At 55.2% G+C, this 19,814-nt stretch overlaps 2 protein-coding genes across 7 annotated transcripts in view; both read left to right on the plus strand.

The window, feature by feature from the left end:
* Window positions 1-1,693: 1,693 nt before the first annotated feature.
* FES (FES proto-oncogene, tyrosine kinase) lies at window positions 1,694-12,321 on the plus strand. 5 transcript variants are annotated; one of them, XM_024766519.1, is made up of 20 exons: window positions 1,711-1,902; window positions 2,285-2,506; window positions 2,698-2,871; window positions 4,281-4,377; window positions 4,508-4,691; window positions 6,643-6,780; window positions 6,853-6,972; window positions 7,108-7,230; window positions 7,364-7,550; window positions 7,638-7,756; window positions 8,035-8,098; window positions 8,275-8,484; window positions 8,817-8,939; window positions 9,305-9,358; window positions 10,167-10,285; window positions 10,564-10,658; window positions 10,772-10,895; window positions 11,134-11,291; window positions 11,407-11,529; window positions 11,959-12,319. In XM_024766519.1, exons 2-20 carry the CDS (start codon window positions 2,294-2,296, stop codon window positions 12,099-12,101), a joined length of 2,568 nt encoding a protein of 855 aa, XP_024622287.1. In that variant the 5' UTR covers window positions 1,711-1,902; window positions 2,285-2,293; the 3' UTR covers window positions 12,102-12,319. The 5 variants fall into 5 exon arrangements, with proteins under 5 accessions (XP_024622291.1, XP_024622290.1, XP_024622287.1 ...); XM_024766522.1 differs by lacking the exon at window positions 6,643-6,780 and having other exon boundaries at window positions 1,708-1,902; window positions 11,959-12,101; XM_024766520.1 differs by lacking the exon at window positions 8,035-8,098 and having other exon boundaries at window positions 1,713-1,902; window positions 7,673-7,756; window positions 11,959-12,101.
* Window positions 12,322-12,438: 117 nt separating this feature from the next.
* MAN2A2 (mannosidase alpha class 2A member 2) overlaps window positions 12,439-19,814 on the plus strand; it is a 28,456-nt gene continuing 21,080 nt past the window's right edge. For both annotated transcript variants that reach the window (XM_024766516.1, XM_024766518.1), the window contains exon 1: window positions 12,439-12,573. The gene's annotated coding sequence lies outside the window, so the exon portion shown is untranslated. The remainder of the gene's footprint in view (window positions 12,574-19,814) is intronic.

Consider the following 19,814-nt stretch of genomic DNA (forward strand, 5'->3'; position numbering starts at 1 on the left):
TTTGGTTTTTTTTTTTTTTTTTTTTTTTTTGGTATTTTTAATGGGGGTAGCAGCTGGACCATCCACCTTCCCACACCCACTGTCCACCCTGCTGTTCCCCCCGGCTGCCCTGGCCCTGAGGTGTGGGGGTCTGCAGCGTGTTGCTGAGGAGTAGCTGAGCCCCAGGTCCTGAAGAGACAGGCCAGGCCAGGCGGGCCCTAGGAAAGGAGGAGTACGATAGAAGGGGCAGGCTGTCGTCCATTTCAGATGGGGCTCCTCGTGCCAAGGGCTCATGGGTCAGTGGTTCTCCAAGTGCCAGGGGTGGGCAGGCAGTGGCACTGAGCCCCCTCCAACACTGTGCCCTGGTGGAGAAAGCACTGACCTGTCCTGCCCCCCAAGGCCCCCTCTTCTGACGTGCCTTTTGTACCCCTCCCATTAGGACAATCAGTCCCCTCCCGTTTGGGAGCCCCCTTTTCTTTCTCTCCCCTAGCCCCTCCTGACACCCAGCCACCTGCCCAGGGGCACCCCCGCCTCTCCCATCCCCCCCACCCTTGTGGCCAGCCCAGCTGGTTTTGTAAGATACTGGGTTGGTGCACAGTGATTTTTTTTTTTTTCTTGTAATTTAAACAGGCCCAGCATTGTTGGTTCTATTTAATGGACACGAGGTAATGTTAGAGGTTTTAAAGCGATTAAACGTGCAGACTATGCAAACCAGGCCTGGTCTCCAGTGTGGTGATGTTCTTCCCAGGACCTGGGGCTGCATCCAGGATGGGGTGCGGGTGAGGGCTGGGGCGAGTTACATGCCCACATGACGTCCTGCCTACCTGTAAGTGCCCAAAGTCCACCTCCCGAGGCGTTCAGAGCCTTCTTTAGGTGGGGTGTGGAAGGGACAGCAGCTGGAGACAAGCCCCAAGCCCCAGGGGTGGGACTAGCTGAGCACCTCCACCCCCACAGGCCTGGACTCCAGCAGGGTGGAGAGTGATGGCCTGCGTCCAGTTGCTCAGGGTCTCTCTTGGCTGAAGTAGCCCGGCCGCCAGCTGTAGGGTTGAGGCCTTCGGTGGGGCCTAACTGGACCAAGATGGTTTTTGCTGGGGAGATCCTGAGTCCCACACTGGGAACGCCATACCTCTCCACTCCCCAGCCCAGGCCCCTCGCCTGCCACAGGTCTCCCTTGGGACAGGAAACCCCTGCCTGGGGGTGGAGGAGCTGTGCCAGTTCCACCAGGATCTGTGCCTGAGAAGCAGGCCTCTCCTCGGGATATTTACTTGGAAATTTTATTCAAATGGAGGCTGGCGCCTGAGCTCTCCTTGGGGAATCCAGTGGGGTGGGGAAGGCCTGGACTAGGCTTCCCCCTTCCTCTTCTGGGCCGCCCTGGCCTGCTGCTCGGACCGCCCGCCCGCCCCCAGGCTCTGGACCCCCAGACTCCCCGGCCCGACGCGATCCTGCAGCCCGGCCCTGTGCCAGGCGCCCACCGCCGCCCCCTTGGGCCGTTCCCCGTGTTCCCGGGCGCTGTCCGGGCCCTGGGGAGTGCCGGGCGCAGGCTGCTCTCTTCTGGGCCATTCTTTCCCAGCCCCCTCCTCCCTTCCGTTTCCGTGGCCGTGTGGCCGGCTGAGGCAGCGGCCTGCACTGGGCAGGGGGGTGGGCAGGCGTCGGGGGCTCCCGCCCGCCCCTTCCCCTCAGCCGGCCCGCCCCGGGGCCGGGGCCAACTGAAACCGCAGGAGGAGGAAACGCGGAATCAGGAACTGGCCCCGGGTGGTGCGGGCCTGAGTCTGAGTCGGTCCTCGGCGGCCCCAGGATCAGCTGCCCACGCGGGTAACTCCTGCCCCGAGGCCCAGGAGGCAGCGGCGGCGGGCAGGGGGAGCGGGGTCAGCAGGCAGTGGGCAGAGGCCCGGCAGGCGATCAGAGAGCGGGACACAGGACCAGGTAGGGCAGGGGCCGCAGAAGGGCCGGGTCCCGGGCGGCGGCTGCCTGGGGCGCCGGCAGGGGCAGTCTTGTGCGCGCCTTGCCCCTGCAGCGGGTGCTGGGTGGAAGGGCCCTGGGAGGGAGGCTCCGGGAGGTTTCTGTTCCAGGGCTGGGAAGGAGACCCCTGGCACCAGGCCTCGACCTGGGACACAGGAAGCAATGAGGGCTTTCCCAGGCCAGGCCGTGTTCTGTACCCATGGCTGCATTTCAGCGGGACAGCCCCCCACCTCCTGCCTGTCTGCGGCTCCTCCTGGCCCGGCAGCCCCTAGCTTCCCTGTCCTGCCCGCCCGTCTCCAGCTTCTGCCTTGCCCCCAGTGGTGGCCTCTCCTCTCTTGGTCCCCAGGACCACACTATGGGCTTCTCTTCGGAGCTGTGCAGTCCCCAGGGCCACGGGGCAGTGCAGCAGATGCAGGAGGCCGAGCTTCGGCTGCTGGAGGGCATGAGGAAGTGGATGGCCCAGCGGGTCAAGAGTGACAGAGAATATGCTGGGCTGCTGCACCACATGTCACTGCAGGACAGCGGGGGCCAGAGCCGGGGCATCAGCCCCCAGAGCCCCATCAGTCAGGTGGGATTCTACAGGGCCCTAGGCCTCCTCACCACCCTTCCCGCCCTCGACCAAGGAAGTCCTGGGGGTGCCGGGTAGGTCTGCCTGCCCCTTTCTTTCCCGGAGCCCACTGGGGAGGGTTGGTGATTGGGCAGGCCCAGGCGTGGGAGCCACTGTCCCCCACTCCCTGCCTTGCCCACCCCATGCTGTAGTCCTGGGCAGAGATCACCAGCCAGACGGAGGGCCTGAGCCGGTTGCTGAGGCAGCACGCAGAAGATCTGAACTCAGGGCCGCTGAGCAAGCTGAGCCTGTTGATCCGGGAGCGGCAGCACCTGCGCAAGACTTACAACGAGCAGTGGCAGCAGCTCCAGCAGGAGCTCACCAAGGTAGGTGGGTGGGTGGCACCCGGGCTTCACCTGGTCATTTCTGCCTACATTTTGAGCTGAAAAGGGCTGGTTTTGCAAGGAACCCCTGGACTCACTGAAGAAGTGTAAGTATCTGACCACAGGCCCACCCCCCAGCACCTGCTCCAGCCCAGCTTCCTCCCCTTCCTCCCCTCCCTCCCCTCCCCGCCATAGCTTGGGCCGGGCTGCCGCAGGGCCTCTCCACGCCTTTTCTGCCACCCTACTGTGTACCTGAGCAGAGTGCTGGGAATACAAGGATGAGTGATCCAGCCATTGCTTGGGAGGAGCGCAGGACCTGTGACCCACCTCCTGCACTGCACCAGCTGGCCCTCAGGTCCGAGAGACAGTGAGAGGAATGAGGGCTGCTCTGCCCGCCCTTGGCCCAGGCTGGCTCCTCCCAGAGACCCAGAGACTCCACAAGGCAGCAGTGTGGCCCCCTGACTCGGAGGTTAAGGACTGGGGCTGTGAAGTGGGTCTGCCTTCATTTGAATCCTGCGCAGCTCCTCTGACTAGAGGTTGTTTGATTGGAGCTATTTACGCGGATGCTTTAGCCTTCTTATTCAATGTGCTGGGCAGCCGCCTGCACCACACCCCTTCTACCAGCGCAGACCCAGCCTTGCTGCAGACCCACAGCGGCCCCTGGTGGCCAGCCTTCACGCACTCCTCTCTTCCCAGACGATAGATCATATAATTCAGGGGTCAGCCTGTTTTTGCAGGCAGTTTTACTGGAACACAGACTTGCCCATATGTTTTCATATTATCTGTGGCTACTAAAGAGCTACAGTGGCGGAGCCCAGCAAGTTCAACAGAGACTGCATGGCCTACAAGCCTAAAATGTTTACCACCTGGACCTTAAGAAAAGGGCTGATCTAGTCTGTGCATTTAGCTCTGTTACAGATGGGGAAGCTGAGGTTCTGAGGAGAGGAGTGGAGTTTGCCCTAAGTACCCCAGTGCAGAAGCAGGCAACTGGGATGAGAACTCCGGTCTTGACCACCAGGAACATAATTGTGGGACCCAGTGCAAAATGAAAACGCGGGGCCCCTTGTCAAAAAATTATTAAGAATTTCAAGATGGCATCAACAGAGTGTTAAACCAAGCACACACGCCTGCCACTGGACCTTAGTTGCCACCAGATACCACTCTAGGCCAAGGAAGGACAGTTGTCGCCTGCCCAGTCTGGCTCTCTGCTGCCCCCGGGGGCCTGTCCTTAGCCTGACTCCTCTAACCTTAACCTCAGCAGCAATGGCTAAGTCCCAGAGGTCTCCAGGCCCTTCCTGAAGGATGCATTTGGATGTGCTGCCCGCCTGGACTGCAGAACCTGTCCAGGGCTTCACCTCGGGCAGGAATCCTCTGGGGACCTGCTGTCCCACACTGGTCTCTCCTCTCTCCAGACCCACAGCCAGGACATTGAGAAGCTGAAGAGCCAGTACCGAGCCCTGGCACGGGACAGTGCCCAGGCCCGACGCAAGTACCAGGAGGCCAGCAAAGGTCCGGGGCTTCCCTTGCTGCCAGGATGGGAATCCCAAGCCAGCCCAGAACTGTCCACAGGTACCCGGGGAGGGGGTTGCTACCCAGGCCTCTGTGCTGTCACCCACGCCTCTTTCCCCCAACCTGGCAGACAAAGACCGTGACAAAGCCAAGGACAAGTACGTGCGCAGTTTGTGGAAGCTCTTCGCTCACCACAACCGCTATGTGCTGGGCGTGCGGGCCGCGCAGCTACACCACCAGCACCACCACCAGCTCATGCTGCCTGGCCTGCTCCAGTCCCTGCAGGACCTGCACCAGGAGATGGCGTGCATCTTGTAAGCCCACCCCACCCCCCCGACCCCCATCACAGCCCTGAAGCCCAGAGGCAGGGTCCAGAAAACGCAGTCCTGTAAAAGTGACAGGCGTGTAGTCACGTGAGAACACGCCCTGGGCCAGTCAGTTTACATCCAAATTACATTATTCTGGGCCCCTTATTTCAGGGTTTTATTATGTTTATTGAACACCATTCTAGGCTCTGCTGTGTGATACAGCAGAGAACGTAGACAAAAATATCTGTCCTCTAGGGTCATTCGTTTGTGGAGAAAGAAAAGGAAATCAATAAGTAAAATAGAAAGCATGTCAGAGATGATAGGTGCTATGGAGAAAAATAAAACAAGAAAAGAGGATAGGGAAGCAGGGGGACAGAAAGGAGGTTACTGTTTTATTTAGTTATTTATAAGGAATATGTTCTTTTTTTGCCATTTTTATTTATTTATTTGTTTGGTTGCGCCAGGTCTTAGTTGCGGCAGGCGGGTTTCTTAGTTGTGATAGGCAGGCTCCTTAGTTGCGGCTCGCCAGTTCCTTAGTTGTGGCACACAAACTCTTAGTTGCAGCATGCATGCGAGATCTAGTTCCCTGACCAGGGATCGGACCCAAGGCCCCTGCATTGGGAGCGCGGAGTCTTAACCACTGTGCCACCAGGGAAGTCCCAGGTTTGCTGTTTTAAATGGAGTGGTCTGGGAAAGCCTCAGAAGTGCAGAAATGAGCCAGGGGGATTTTGAAGAAGAGCCATCCCAGAAAGAGGAATCGCAGGCGCACAGGCCGCAAGGTGGGAGAGCGCCTGAAATCAAGGAATAGCAAGGAAGCCAGTGTAGCCTTTGCAGAGTGAGAGAAGGGCAGAGTCAGACACGGGGCTGGAGGAGTCCAGGGATGATAGAGCGTCCCTCAGGCCGTTGTGAGGACTTTGGTTCTGGGTGGACCAGAAGAGCGGCATGATCTGAGCCGTCTGAATGAGGTCAGTTCGACTGCTGTGTTGAGAACAGACTTCAGGGGGCAAGACAGGACCAGGGAGACCAGGCAGGAGGCTACTGCAGTGATCCAGACCACGGACCATGCCACTGGACCTGGGCAGTAGCAATGGAGGGGAGAAGTGGTCAGGTCTTGGACGTACTTTGAAGGTGGAGCCGGTGGGAATTCCTCATGGACTGGAAGTGGGGTGTAGATAGAGCAGCTAAGGATGACTACAGGGATTTGGCCTGGAGCCCCTGGGTGGTGGAGGCATGGAGAATGAGGTGAGAGAAGCAGGTTCAGGAGATAAGAATAGGAGTTCATTTTTCTTTTTAAAAATATTTATTTATTTACTTTTGGCTGTGTTGGGTCTTAAGTTGCGGCACGCAGGATCTTTCGTCGTGGTGTGCAGGCGTCTCTCTAGTTGTAGCGTGCGGGCTCCAGAGCGTGTGGCCTCTATAGTTGCGGCACATGGGATCTTAGTTCCCCAACCAGGGATCAAACCCGTGTCCCCTGAATTGGAAGGTGGATTCTTAACCACTGCGCCACCAGGGAAGTCCCAGCAGTTCATTTTTCAACTGGTGGAGTTTGGGTGTCTGAGAGATGTCCAACAGGACATTTAGAGTAGGTGGATAGTTACATGAGACTGGAGCTCGGGGAGGTATAAATACGGGGTCAGCAGCACATCGATGGCTTACGTGTGTATCAGAGCCCTGGAGCCCCAGCTGTGGGGCTATGCCCAGGGCAGGCACAGTTGTAGCTCACATTTACCAAGTACTTCCTCAAACCACACACTCTGCACATAGGTTCTCATTGGGGCCTTATTACAAACTCCCGGGAGACACTAAGTAACTTGCCTGTGGTCATTTGACTGGTAAATGATGGGTGGCAGGGAGCAACCCCAGGGTGGGTCCAAATCCAGTGCCACAGGCCCCAAGCTTCCTAGCCTTGTCCAGCCTGAGGCCCCCCCCCCTGACCCGGGGTTCCACCTGGGGGCAGGAAGGAGATCCTGCAGGAATACCTCGAGATTAGCAGCCTGGTGCAGGACGAGGTGGTGGCCATTCACCAGGAGATGGCTGCAGCGGTTGCCCACATCCAGCCCGAGGCCGAGTACCAAGGCTTCCTGCAACAGTATGGGTAAGCCCCTCCTTGCAGCAGCCGGGTGCCAGGGCTGCTGGCCTGTGCACTGATGGGCACTGTCCCCTGTAGGTCCACACCTGACGTCCCACCCTGTGTCACCTTTGATGAGTCGCTGCTTGAGGAGGCTGAACTGCTGGAGCCCGGGGAGCTGCAGCTGAACGAGCTGACTGTGGAAAGCGTGCAGCACACGTGTGTGGTGGCTCGGCTCGGGGTCGGGGGTGGACGCTGTCCACACAGAGCTGTGACCAGCCCGCAGGCTTGCTTGGCCCCGCAGGGATGCATCTGAGGGGATTGGCTCTAACACTGCCCTTCCTCTGGGCACAGGCTGACCTCAGTGACAGAGGAACTGGCCGTGGCCACTGAGACAGTGCTCAGCCGGCAGGAGGTGGTCACTCAGCTGCAGCACGAGCTCCGGACTGAGGAGCAGACCACCCACCCCCGGGAGCGGTGAGTGGGGCCCGCCTACAGCAGCCTCCTGGCCCTCCCTTTCCTCCGTCCGGCCTGCCTGACGCACTGCTGGCCGCCAGCTGCAGGCTGAGCCCCTCTCTCCCCCCACCCAACCACCCGCCCCTGTCCGCAGGGTGCAGCTGCTGGGCAAGAAGCAGGTGCTGCAGGAGGCACTGCAGGGGCTGCAGGTAGCGCTGTGTGGCCAGGCCAAGCTGCAGGCCCAGCAGGAGCTGCTGCAGGCCAAGCTGGAGCAGCTGGGCCCCGGTGAGCCCCTGCCCGTGCTGCTGCTGCAGGACGACCGCCACTCCACCTCGTCCTCGGTGAGCCGCCCTCCCGCAGCCTGCACCGCCAGCCCTGCCCGCCCACCGGGGGCCGCGCTCCTCATTTTCGCCCTCCCCCTCCCCAAGCCTGGCCACCCGCTGACGTCTGTCCCTGGCCTCAGGAGCAGGAGCGAGAAGGGGGAAGGACACCCACCCTGGAGATCCTTAAGAGCCACATCTCAGGAATCTTCCGCCCCAAGTTCTCGGTGAGTGGAGCCCATCCTGGACCCGTACCTCTGCCCTTCTCTAAGGGGTGGGCCAGGCCGGCAGTCTCAGGGATGTCCCCCTAAGCCCCTCCTACCACGGTGCTTTGGGTTTAGTCGCAGGGTTGCCCTAGAGAGGAGGCTCTTCCCAGGTCACTTTTACTGGGGAGCCCCTCTCTTCCCTGGGATTCCGTGCCACCCCTGTACCCTCTTCCTCTCCACCACCCACGTGTGTGGAAGGGACCTGCAGCCTCGTCACCCCACGGCTCTCTCTGCTCCAGGAGTGGTTGGGGGCTGTGGCCTGGAGCAAAAGACAAAAGCCTTGTTTGGGATCACCCAGCCTGGGTGAGTTTATTGCTGGCTCCAAGGGTTGCAGATGGCTCTTTGTGGCACTCGCGGGCTTTGTGAGGACGAGGAGTGTATGAGAGAGAGCCGGACACCCCCCAACTGGCCGGCCTAGTGGCCTCCGCTGACGGGCTGGCTGAGTGACCCCTCCTTGCTCCTCCCCTGTCCCTGTCTAGCTCCCCCCACCGCTGCAGCTCGTTCCAGAGGTGCAGAAGCCCCTGCATGAGCAGCTGTGGTACCACGGAGCCATCCCGCGGGCAGAGGTGGCTGAGCTGCTGACACACTCTGGGGACTTCGTGGTCCGGGAGAGCCAGGGCAAGCAGGAGTACGTGCTGTCTGTGCTGTGGGACGGCCAGCCCCGACACTTCATCATCCAGTATGCTGATGTGAGTGGGGCCTGAACGCCAGCCTTTCCCTTCTCTTCCCCTCCCTCCCCTCCTTTCCGCCTCACCAGGGAGCATAGAAAGGAGCTGCTATGTCTTAGATGTCTCCCTGGCAGAGCTGAAAGGGGCCCCAGAGACCACCCAGTCCCTGCACCCAAACAGAGGTGTGCGTCCTCCCATAGGACAGGGGAGCAGACTTGTCGTGCAGCATCAGGTCTCTGCCTCTCATTCCAGGCAGGCCCTTTCTCCCTGCCGTTCTTTCTTCCTCCCCTTTCCCAGGGCTCAGGCCCCCTCAGCAATGGAGGCTGTTGACCCCAGTTCCCCCTACCCCGCAGAACCTGTACCGACTGGAAGGAGATGGCTTTCCCAGCATCCCCTTGCTCATAGACCACCTGTTGCGCTCCCAGCAGCCCCTCACCAAGAAGAGCGGTATCATCCTGAACAGGGCTGTGCCCAAGGTGAGTCTGTGGCAGGATTGGGGCCCACACAGAATCAGAGCAGGAGGGTCCTTTCCAGGTCCTATACACTCCCCAGGGGGCCGGCCTCCCTCTAGGTTTGGAATGTCAAGGTCAATCCCATTCCCTGGGCTACACACCCCTGGCTGGTGCTCACCCATTTAGTGCCCCTGCCTGGTCCCTGAGTCATCTAAGTGTGATCTTGTGTCCAACCCCCAGTTTGCAGACCAACAAACCAAGGTGCCAAGAAATGAAAGACACAGCGTTGGGAGGGGGTATTCAGGGGGTATTCAGTCCTTGATAGGGCTCAGCACTCCCTCCCTTCACTGACTTCTGACCCCCCCACCCTCCACTCCTCCCTTCCGCAGGACAAGTGGGCACTAAGCCACGAGGACCTGGTGTTGGGTGAGCAGATTGGGCGGGTGAGTTGAGTGTGCTCTGCCAGGCTCCTGGCCACCTGCTTTTCCCTCCCCCAGTATCACTTCCTTCCATCCCAAAGGCCGAGTCACACCAGGGCCCCACCCGCAGAGGGCTCTCAGCCTCCCCGCCTCAATCTGAGCTCCAACTTGGACCCCTGACTCCCTGCCCAGCCACCACCATACGCTGTCCTGCAGGAAACCAGGGGGGAAAGCACCTGCCCTGGAAGCTCCCCAGAGACGGCTCTGCCACCAGCACCCACCTCACGCCACTCACACGCACACACTTCCCGCCCCACCCCTGCCTCCTCAGGGGAGAGAGACACGCTCTGTCCACATGAGCGATAAAATACCTGCTTAGGGGGCTTCCCTGGCGGTCCAGTGGTTAAGACTGCGCTTCCAATGCAACGGTGAGGTGGGACGCAGGTTCGATCCCTGGTCAGGGAACTAGGATCCCACATGCTGCATGGTGTGGCCTAAAAATAAAAATTAAAAAAAAGAAAGAAAGAAAAATAAAATAAAATACCTACTCAGGAAAGAAGTCACTTTCCTAAAAACCATAATGCTTTACCAACCCAAGCAAAAGTGATTGTTGGACTTCCATGTCACTTCTCAGTGAACATGGTAAGTCAGAGGTGACTCTCCCTGCCTGTCCCACGTGTACGCTTCATCCCCCAACCAGAGAGCCGGGATGAGCAGGTCTGAGCACGGGGGCACTGAGGCAAGGGCTGGTGGGGACAAGGTGGGCTGTGCCCCGAGTGCAGGAGAGGACCACGGTCCAGGCAAGACAGATAGGAGCCCCAGACCGTTTCAGGGGAACTTTGGCGAAGTATTCAGCGGACGCCTGAGAGCGGACAACACCCTGGTGGCCGTGAAATCTTGCCGCGAGACGCTCCCACCCGACCTCAAGGCCAAGTTTCTGCAGGAAGCGAGGTGGGTGATGAAATACCCACCCCTGGAGGTTCCACATAGGAAGGGCTCCTCTGCGCACGGCAGGGTGCTTGACTTCGTTTCATCCTCACAGCCCCGTCCCCCCGTAGTGTGGAGGGGTCAAGGCTCTGGGACCCACCCAAAGTCACACTTCCAGGTCTGCTGCCCTGCTCTCACCCTGCCTCAGGCTCCCTGGGCTCCCGGGGCCAACGAGGTGAATGTGTAAGGCCCCCCACCCGGTGGAGGTGGGAGCCTGAGCAGCCCTGCGCCCCCGCCCCCAGGATTCTGAAGCAGTACAGCCACCCCAACATCGTGCGTCTCATCGGCGTCTGCACCCAGAAGCAGCCCATCTACATCGTCATGGAGCTTGTGCAGGGTGAGCAGAGCGAGCTGACCTCCAGGGCTGGGGTGTGCCACTGGTCTAGGTCTCTCCGCCGCCTGCGACCCCCAGAAGGCTCATCGAGCTCTGTCCCCACCGCCCACTCCCAGGGGGCGACTTCCTGACCTTCCTCCGGACAGAGGGAGCCCGCCTGAGGGTGAAGACTCTGCTGCAGATGGTAGGGGACGCGGCTGCGGGCATGGAGTATCTGGAGAGCAAGTGCTGCATCCACCGGTGAGGGGGTGGGCGCGGCAGGCAGTCCCGGCACCCGCCCCTGCACCAGATGCAGGTGCTGCCGCCCCTCACCAGCAGGCACCAGCTCCGGGGGTGGAGTTTGCCTCTCTGACGGACCAGGCATCCCAGGAGCAGGGGCAGCTTCGGCTCGTGGCTGTGTCTAGGGAGGCTGGGCCGGGCAGGTGGCAGGTGCTGCGTGGATATTGGCTAAATGAGCCCCTGTCCTGCTTTCGCCCAGGGACCTGGCCGCTCGGAACTGCCTAGTGACAGAGAAGAATGTCCTGAAGATCAGTGACTTTGGGATGTCCCGGGAGGAAGCCGACGGGATCTACGCAGCCTCCGGAGGTCTCAAACAAGTTCCCGTGAAGTGGACCGCACCGGAGGCCCTGAACTACGGTACCTGGGCCTGATCCGCTCTGGCTGCAGGGCCCGAGGCTGGGCATGGGTCCCACCACCTGCCCTTCTCTGGCCAATGGGTGTGGCCCACTCACGCCGCCTCACCTCCTCGTAGGCCGCTACTCCTCCGAGAGCGACGTGTGGAGCTTTGGCATCTTGCTCTGGGAGACTTTCAGCCTGGGGGCCTCCCCCTACCCCAACCTCAGCAATCAGCAGACTCGGGAGTTTGTGGAAAAGGGTAAGGGAACCCTGCGGTGTGACAGTGGCCTCAGAGCCAAGCCCTCTTCCCAGCACTCCAGCTGGACTCCTCCAGGCCTCCTAACGCCCTATCCTTCCCACTGAGGCAGAGTAAGAATAATCCTAGAGCTACCATCCAGTGAAACCCTGTTGTGTGCCAGGCCATCCGTTTATTTCATTTACTCTTCATAACAGGTGAGGTCAGGATTAATAGGTCCCTTTTACAGAAGGAAACACTGAGGTTTGCAGGGATCACACAACTAGCACATGGTGGCTTGAGATTAGAATCTCTGTGTTTTTGGTGAAGAGAAGGGGCTCCTTAAGAACATTGTACCTTAAGCAGCTCCCATTGCTCATGGCATGTCCCAGGGGCCGCTAGGGCCCCTCAGACCCCCTCCTCATGCCTGGTGTGCTATGCCTGTCCTCACAGGGGGCCGCCTGCCTTGCCCCGAACTGTGCCCCGATGCTGTGTTCAGACTCATGGAGCAGTGCTGGGCCTCCGAGCCCGGGCAGCGACCCAGCTTTAGCACCATCTACCAGGAGCTGCAGAGCATCCGAAAGCGGCATCGGTGAGACTGGGGCCCCACTTCTCAAGCCAGTGGCCTCTGTAGGCAAGATTATACCTCCTCACCAGCTCCAGGTCACGCCGCTGGACAGCTCTTCATCATCCTGGACTCCAGCCAGCGGTATCTATGCTGCCGGCAGGGATGCAGCTCCATGTCTGCTGTGCGTCCCTGTTCCTGCCAGGGATTCCTCTTCCAGGCAGAAATAATAAAAACCATTTGTGCCCATCGAGTACTCTTGGCATGCGCGCTCCTCTGGAGGGCAGGTCTTAGAAGGAAGAGAGGCCCTGTACTGTGGCCGTGGGGAAGGAGGAAGACGGACAGTGTTCACAGGGCAGAACTGACATGGTTTGGTAGCTGTTGGGTGTGTGACTTGGGGAAGAGGAAGAGAGATCAGGAAGATATACAGGCTTCTTGACCAGATGGTGGTGTTATTTCTGAATTAGGATCCCAGGCAGAGGAGCAGAGCTGCAGGAAGCATGGTGAGTCTAGAGATGTTGCGTTTCAGGGGCCTGTGGGGATGTAAGTGTGACACATAAGTCTGGAGGCTCAGATGGAAGTAAAGGCTGGCAACTGAGGTTTGAAAGTCATTAGCTTATAAATGTCAGAGACACTATGTCTGTGTACCACAGTCACATGAGAAACAGGAAGAGGAGAGTGTCAGGGGAAGTTAGAGTTCCACTCCAAGGGGACTGGAGTAGCTGAAGAGAAAGAAAACTATTCCCATCTCTCAAGACAAGTTTACTGAGCAATGGGTAGCAGAGCTGGGAGCCCTCACCTCCTCCCTTAAATTCCCCTGAAATCTACAAAGTTATCTGAAACTTTTCTAGCAGCAACGGTGAAGGTCAAGAAGACAACGAGGGAATTCCCTGGTGGTCCAGTGGTTAAGACTCCGTGCTTCCACTGCAGGGAGTGCGGGTTGGATCCCTGGTCAGGGGGCTAAGGTCTTGTATGCCTCATGGTGCAGCCAGAAAAAAAAGAAGACAAAGAAGTATGCATAGACTGAGAAACAGAAACCTGGAAAGATTTATAGCACCAAAGAGCAAAGCAGTAAGAACGTTGAGATAAAATGGCCATGAAGTAGTTGATATCTATTTTCAAAGAGATAAAAGACAATACTTGTTTCAATAAGGGGAAATCAAGTTAGAGTGTGACTAAGTAAAAATACTAACAATTCAAATTGTATCTCCATTAGAAGTGGTAAAAAGCGGAACTGAAGAACTTCTGCTTCTGGGTAGGATATGGTCCTCGCAAGTCCCCACGCCCATTGCAACAACTAGGAGGAAACATAAGATGAAAATAATAATTTTTAAAGACAATGGCGAGGAGTGTTAAGAAAGAAAGACCACATGACTTAAAATTGCAAGGAGGAGAAAGCCCCTTCAAGGTGAACTGATGGGCAATTGTTTTCTTCCCTGAGACATTTGCTGAGATGGGACATCTCTGATGATCAGAATTGTACCAAACAGAAAGACTCTACTGGGGAAAAAAAGAAATGGAGTTTCTGGTGCTTACAGGGACAGTGCTATGGATTGGTACCCAGAGGAACCCAAAATGCAATGCCAGTTTTCCCCCATGGAACATTTGCTGAGTTCTGGAGCAGTATGGGCAACTAGGAAGGGGCTGGTGTTTAGAGGGAGCGGGCCTGAAACAAACAATTGGTCTCCCCCTCAAGATATTGGCCAGACTTTGTTTCTTTTTTTTTAAATATTTATTTATTTGTTTATTTTGGCTGCATTGGGTCTTAGTCGCAGCACGCGGGCTCTCATTGTGGAGTGCAGGCTTCTTTCTAGTTGTGGCATGTAGGTCCTAGAGCGTTCAGGCTTGAACGCTGCCCCACGGCATGTGAGATCTTAGTTCCCCCACCAGGGATCAAACCCGCGTCCCCTGCATTGGAAGGCAGATTCTTAACCACTGGACCACCAGGGAAGTCCCATTGGCCAGATTTTGAACCTGTGTGGGTTGGGAGGCTAAAGAGCTAACCTCAAAATCTCTTTAAAGCAGCACTTGAAGGGCTGGAAGAGGACGGGGCGATCCAGGGGAGGACGGAGTTTTATCAGAACTATAACTCTGCCCCAACTCAGCTCAATGCTTGATTCCATCAAGGTAACTGGCTCCTCTGGGAACCCTCAGCGAGAAGTTGGGGAAGAGAATAACATCATATTTTACCTTTCTTTTATACCCAATATGCAACATACACTCAAATATTATAAAACATGCAAAAAGGGAGAAAAATGGGGCTGATACACAAGAGAAAAAATAAACTGTAGAAGCAGACCCACAAATGGTAACTATGCTTGGGACTTCCCTGGTGGTCCAGTGGGTAAGGCTCCACGCTCCCAATGCAGGGGGTCTGGGTTCAACCCTAGTTAGGGAACTAGATCCCACATTCATGCCGCAACTAAAAGTTCGCATGCTGCAACTAAGAAGTCCACATGCTGCAACTAAAGATCCCACATGCCGCAACTAAGACCCGGCACAGCCAAAATAAGTAAAATAAATAAATACTTTAAAATAATAAATTAAATTAAAATAACTATGCTTAATATGTTAAATGGAGAAAAAGGTGGACAAAATAGGTGCAAATATAGAGAATTTCAACAGGGTTGGAATCTATTTTAAAAGAATCAAAGGAGCAGGTAGAACTGAAAAATGCCATCTCTGAAATTACAAACTCTAAAAGTTCATGGAGCTAAAGGATAAAGTCACAATCACAGAGACTAAACACACAGTCTCAGGATTAGTTCCCTAACCAGAAGACGGAACTAGTGAACTTGAAGATAGATTGAGTCTAAACTAAAATAGAGAGAGAGAAAATAAGAAATGGAAAGAACAGAGCCTAAGAAACATGTGTGACTCCAAAATATGAGTCATTGAAGTTCCAGGAGGAAAAAGGGATGTTTGGACCAGAATAAACTGGAGATGTCCCAAATGCCTATATAGGAATAAGAAAGAACAAGCCATAAGTACATGTACCAACCCTGATGAATCTCAAAGACAGGTTGACAAACGCTATGTGAAAGAGTGCGTATGTATGATTCCATTTCATGAAGTTCAAGAACAGGCAAAACTAAGCTACAGAAAAATGAAAATAGTGGTTATGTCTAAGGGGTTCCAACAGGAAGCAGTATGAGTATGTAGGGGAACAGCTCTGCTGTGGCGTCCTTACAACCTTGCATGTCTCTACATTGGCCATGTAGGCAAGGCTTGAGTAGGGTGACTTGAGTCTTGACAGAATACACCACTATTATTCCTGGAGCAAGGGGACATAGCAGCTTAGAGAGGAGACTCCCTGTATTATGGGAGACAATTTTTCATCCATCTTCCTAGTTTCAGTTGAGTGCAGGGCTTTCCATCGGGCCCCCTCCTGTCGTAGAGTAAGGCCAGGTGCCATACAACTGCTTGGCTGTAGTTTAGAGTTGGCTCCTTAGCCACAGAGTGACCTATCACCATGCCTCCTGTCACCTGTCCCTCCAGTTCAGTGTCATCCTGCGGCACTAGGGAGGGATGTGAGAAGCTGACAATATGCTGGTCTTGCTTTTGCTGTCAGTGTGAGTAATGAGCTGTCTGGATCCTTGCGACTTGTCTCCTTACCAGCTGAGTCTGTGGAAGTGTGACAGGCCCACTCAGTGGCTGCAGTAGTAGGTGCTTGTGGCCCTGTTAGCCACCATGCTGCACTTAGGGACTGCTTGACCACTTGACCGCTTTGGCACTTAATGTGGGGCTGATAAGGTCACAACCCTTTTTTTGGAGAAGAGACAGGGATCTTAATGTGGGCTGTCAAGTCAAGTATGGGCTAGAACTCTGGTGGACTTAGTGTCCACTAAGTGTCCACTTACTGCTGAGTTGTTTGGTGACATCAGAGACAAGTGGTCTATGACGATTGTTCCTGGTCCCCAATGAGCTCCATTGGTGTTTAGCGTTGGAAATCAAAGAGGGTCTTACAGAGTTAAAGAAAGCATATGCTGGTTATTGCTCACCCTCCTACTGCGACTACAGATAGAACACTATCTGGTGAGTAAGGGCAGTCTGCCACTCAGAAATGGGCTGAGATCCACTCTTACAATGAGTAAGAAAGGAGGGAAATTAGAGACAGACTTGGGCAAAAGTCCAATGAAACCATAGAAGCATGGCTTATCCGACTAGCAAAGGCGAGTGCTATGCAAATTCTGATGTAAGGAATGGAAGTCATTTGGGTGTTAACAACTGACCCCGTGCTCCAAGCCACTTTGGCCACAACCCTTCTGGTCAGTGAAGTGGATACGGAGGAGGAAAATATACGGACAAATCAGGGCTTGTTGCAGTGGGTCTTTACAGCTATAATGAAACCATGACCTGTCCAAGATAAATTCCTGTCCTCTGATAGGCACCCTTGGACAATAATGGGAGAGTCTATCACTTCCTTTTAGTCCCCTGTGACCTCAGTCTGGATTCATATAGAGATCATGCATGCCCAGATGATGAAACAGTCACCCAAAGTCAGACTGAACATTTGCTCGACACCAACAGCCTATGGCTGAAACCAAATCTTCTCTTGCTCTTCGGGGATGTCTCTGGGAAACTCTTCAGCTACCGCGCAATCATTTCCCCAGAATGGAAACCTTGGCAAAGGTCAAGGTAATGCACTACAGGCCAAGGTAGGGGAAGAAACCAGCCATAAGGCCGTGTGGGCTTGGCTACTATGCCAGGGGTCCCAAAAGAAGAAAGTGATAGTCTTTCCATGAAGAAAAATTGTCTCTTGTTATTGGGCTCTGGGAAGGCCATGGGGCTTAAGAGATTTGGGCTTTAACTGGGTTATTTTTGGCATTTCCTGGGGACCAAAAAGAAGAGCACCAAGAGAGCCCCAAACTCCTGTAGAAGCATGGGGTTTGTTCTGTTTACTCTTTGACCCAACACTTTCAGCGCTACCCCTGAACCCCTTCAGAGACAAACTGGACAAACTAGGTTAGAGGCCAAGGTCCCTCCATCCCCAGGGGAGACTAGAGGCCCTATGCAGTGTGCTGGGAACTAACAGCAACCATGGTTGCCAAACCTCAGCCCTCCTGAACACGGTGGCATAGGCCACTGGGATACTGGGATGTGCCCAGAGACATGGCTGAAAACTCACTCTTACTAGATTTGGAAATAGCTCTCAAATTGGACAACAGACTGAGGTAGTTTGGGGGTGGGACCTTTTATTTTATTTTATTTTATTTTGGCCACACCATGTGGCATGTGGGATCTTAGTTCCCCGACCAGGGATTGAACCCATGCCCCATGCAGTGGAAGTGTAGAGTCCTAACCACTGGACTGCCAGGGAAGTCCCCAGGTGAGACTTTTTAAGCTAATACACACCCAAGTGGTTGTAAATAACATTGTTGAATGTATTGTGGGAATAGATGTTTGAAGTATGTTTAAGACTTCTTTTGATTGTAAGGGATGTTCCCAATGGAGAAGTGTCATGATTAGGATGGTGGTAATTAGGACAGGGACAACTGGTCACCTCTCCTGACCTAGCCAAGTGGTTACCAAGAAGCAGAGGGCTATGGATGGGGAAGTGGGGGGGGGGGGGCCACAGTCTTGAGAAAGGAACTAGTGGATTTAGGGGTGCTCAAGGAAATGAGATCTTTTTTTTTAATAAAGGAAATGTAATATTTAAATTAATTAATTAATTTATTTTTGGCTGCCTTGGGTCTTTGTTGCTGCACGTGGGCTTTCTCTAGCTGCGAAGAGCAGGGCTATTCTTCATTCTGGTGCACAGGCTTCTCATTGCGGTGGCTTCTCTTGTTGCAGAGCACGGGCTCTAGGCACGCGGGCTTCAGTAGTTGTGGCACTCGGGCTCAGTAGTTGTGACTCGCGGGCTCTAGAGCGCAGGCTCAGTAGTTGTGGCGCACGGGCTTAGTCGCTCCGCAGCATGTGGGATCCTCCCGGAGCAGGGCTCAAACCCGTGTTCCCTGCATTGGCAGGTGGATTCTTATCTACTGTGCCACCAGGGAAGCCCCACAAGGCCACTTCTCATCTGTCTTCCTAGTTTCAGTTAAGTGTAGTCCTTTCCACCTTGCCCCACCCTCCTCCCCCCACTTAGAGTGTAGCTGCAGGTCATAAAATTGTCTGACTGCAGTTGAGTTGGCTTCTCAGCCACAGACAGACCTACCATCGTGCTGCCCGTCATCTGGTCCCTCTGGTTCAGTGCTGTCCTGTGACGAGGGAAAGCCGACACCATGCTGGTCTTGCATTTGCTGTCTGTGTGAGTAATAGCCGTCTGGATCCACTGGGGCTTGTCATCCTCTTACTGGCTGGGTCTCATGGAAGTGTGGTAGGCACACCTGGCAGCTGCACAGTGATTTGTGCAAAAGGATTTCTGGCCTTGTTAGCTACCAGGCTGCACTTAGGGAATGCTTGACCCCTTGACAGAGGGGAACTTTTTGGAGTGATGAGAAAGTGATATTTTGATCTGAGTGGTGATTATACTTGTATATCCATTTATATACATGAGCAGCACATTTAAGACTTGTACCATATACTGTAAGTTGTATCTCAGTTAAAAAAAAAAAGAAAAGAACCACCAGAGAGGGCTTCCCTGGTGGCACAGTGGTTGGGAGTCCGCCTGCCAATGCAGGGGACACGGGTTCGATCCCTGGCCCGGGGAGATCCCACATTACGCGGAGCGGCTGGGCCTGTGCGCCACAGCTACTGAGCCTGCACTCTGGAGCCCATGCTCTGCAACAGGCGAGGCCATGACAATGAGAAGCCCGCGCACCACAAGGAAGGGTAACCAAATAAGATTATGATTGCCAAAATGGAAAATTCAGTAGACAGGTTGGAAGATAAATTTCCCAGAACACAGGACAAAACACAGAGACACAGAGGATGACGAACCCAGCCTAGGTCTACCACCTTAGTAACAAGCATGCTAGTTGGCAAATAAACCTAGAAAAATGTTTCTGATGGTGATAAAAGAAATGGGAGTTAAAACAATGAGATGGGTTTGTAAATCTGGTTAATCAACCAAAAAGTTGCTTAAGCAATTTTCAACAGTTTGTAATTGACGGTGGAAACTGGCACAACCCTTTTGGGGAGCAACAGAATGCCAAGTATCATCAGTCATATCAGCCCTTAGCTTTGGCCCAGGTAACCTCACCGCTGAAAGTTTGTCCTAAGGTAATAGTTTAAAAAGAAGACATGTGGAATTCATGGAGATGTTCACTAGCGTGGTTTATTATGCTGCAAAATTATAAACAACCTTGATGTCCAGTAAAAGAACAAGCAAGAAAATTATAGGCCTTACAGGAGGCAAGCACGGAAAGGGGCCGTGATTAACGCACGGTACCAACAGGAGGCAGCACCCCTTTGCTTGAGGAGCGTAACTGCATCTAATTAAGGATACCTACACCAGAACCGGGAGAGAGCTGGAAAATGTACTTCACCGTTCGGTTGGTGAAATGGAGGAGGAATGTTTCTACTACTGCTAATTAATGAGCTTAACTCTAGGAAGACTCAGTAAAACCTCATGTTGCGCGCCCCTCCTCGCGGACCCGCAGCTCTCCCAGGCCGGGTCCGGGCTGCGGCTGCGGCTGCGCACTGCGGACCCTCTGCCGGCGGCGGGGGCCACGGCGCAGACCGCACCGGAAGCGCCGGGCCGGCCCGCCGGAGCTGAGATAGGGACGCTAGTGGCCCGACTCGCCCGGCTCGGCTGGGCGCACCGCAGGCGGAGGCGGGGCCGAGGCGAGGAGGCGGGGCTGGG

Source organism: Neophocaena asiaeorientalis, unplaced genomic scaffold (genome assembly GCF_003031525.2).
Source record: "Neophocaena asiaeorientalis asiaeorientalis breed wild unplaced genomic scaffold, Neophocaena_asiaeorientalis_V1.1 scaffold346, whole genome shotgun sequence".
In the NCBI taxonomy this organism is placed as follows: domain Eukaryota; kingdom Metazoa; phylum Chordata; class Mammalia; order Artiodactyla; family Phocoenidae; genus Neophocaena; species Neophocaena asiaeorientalis.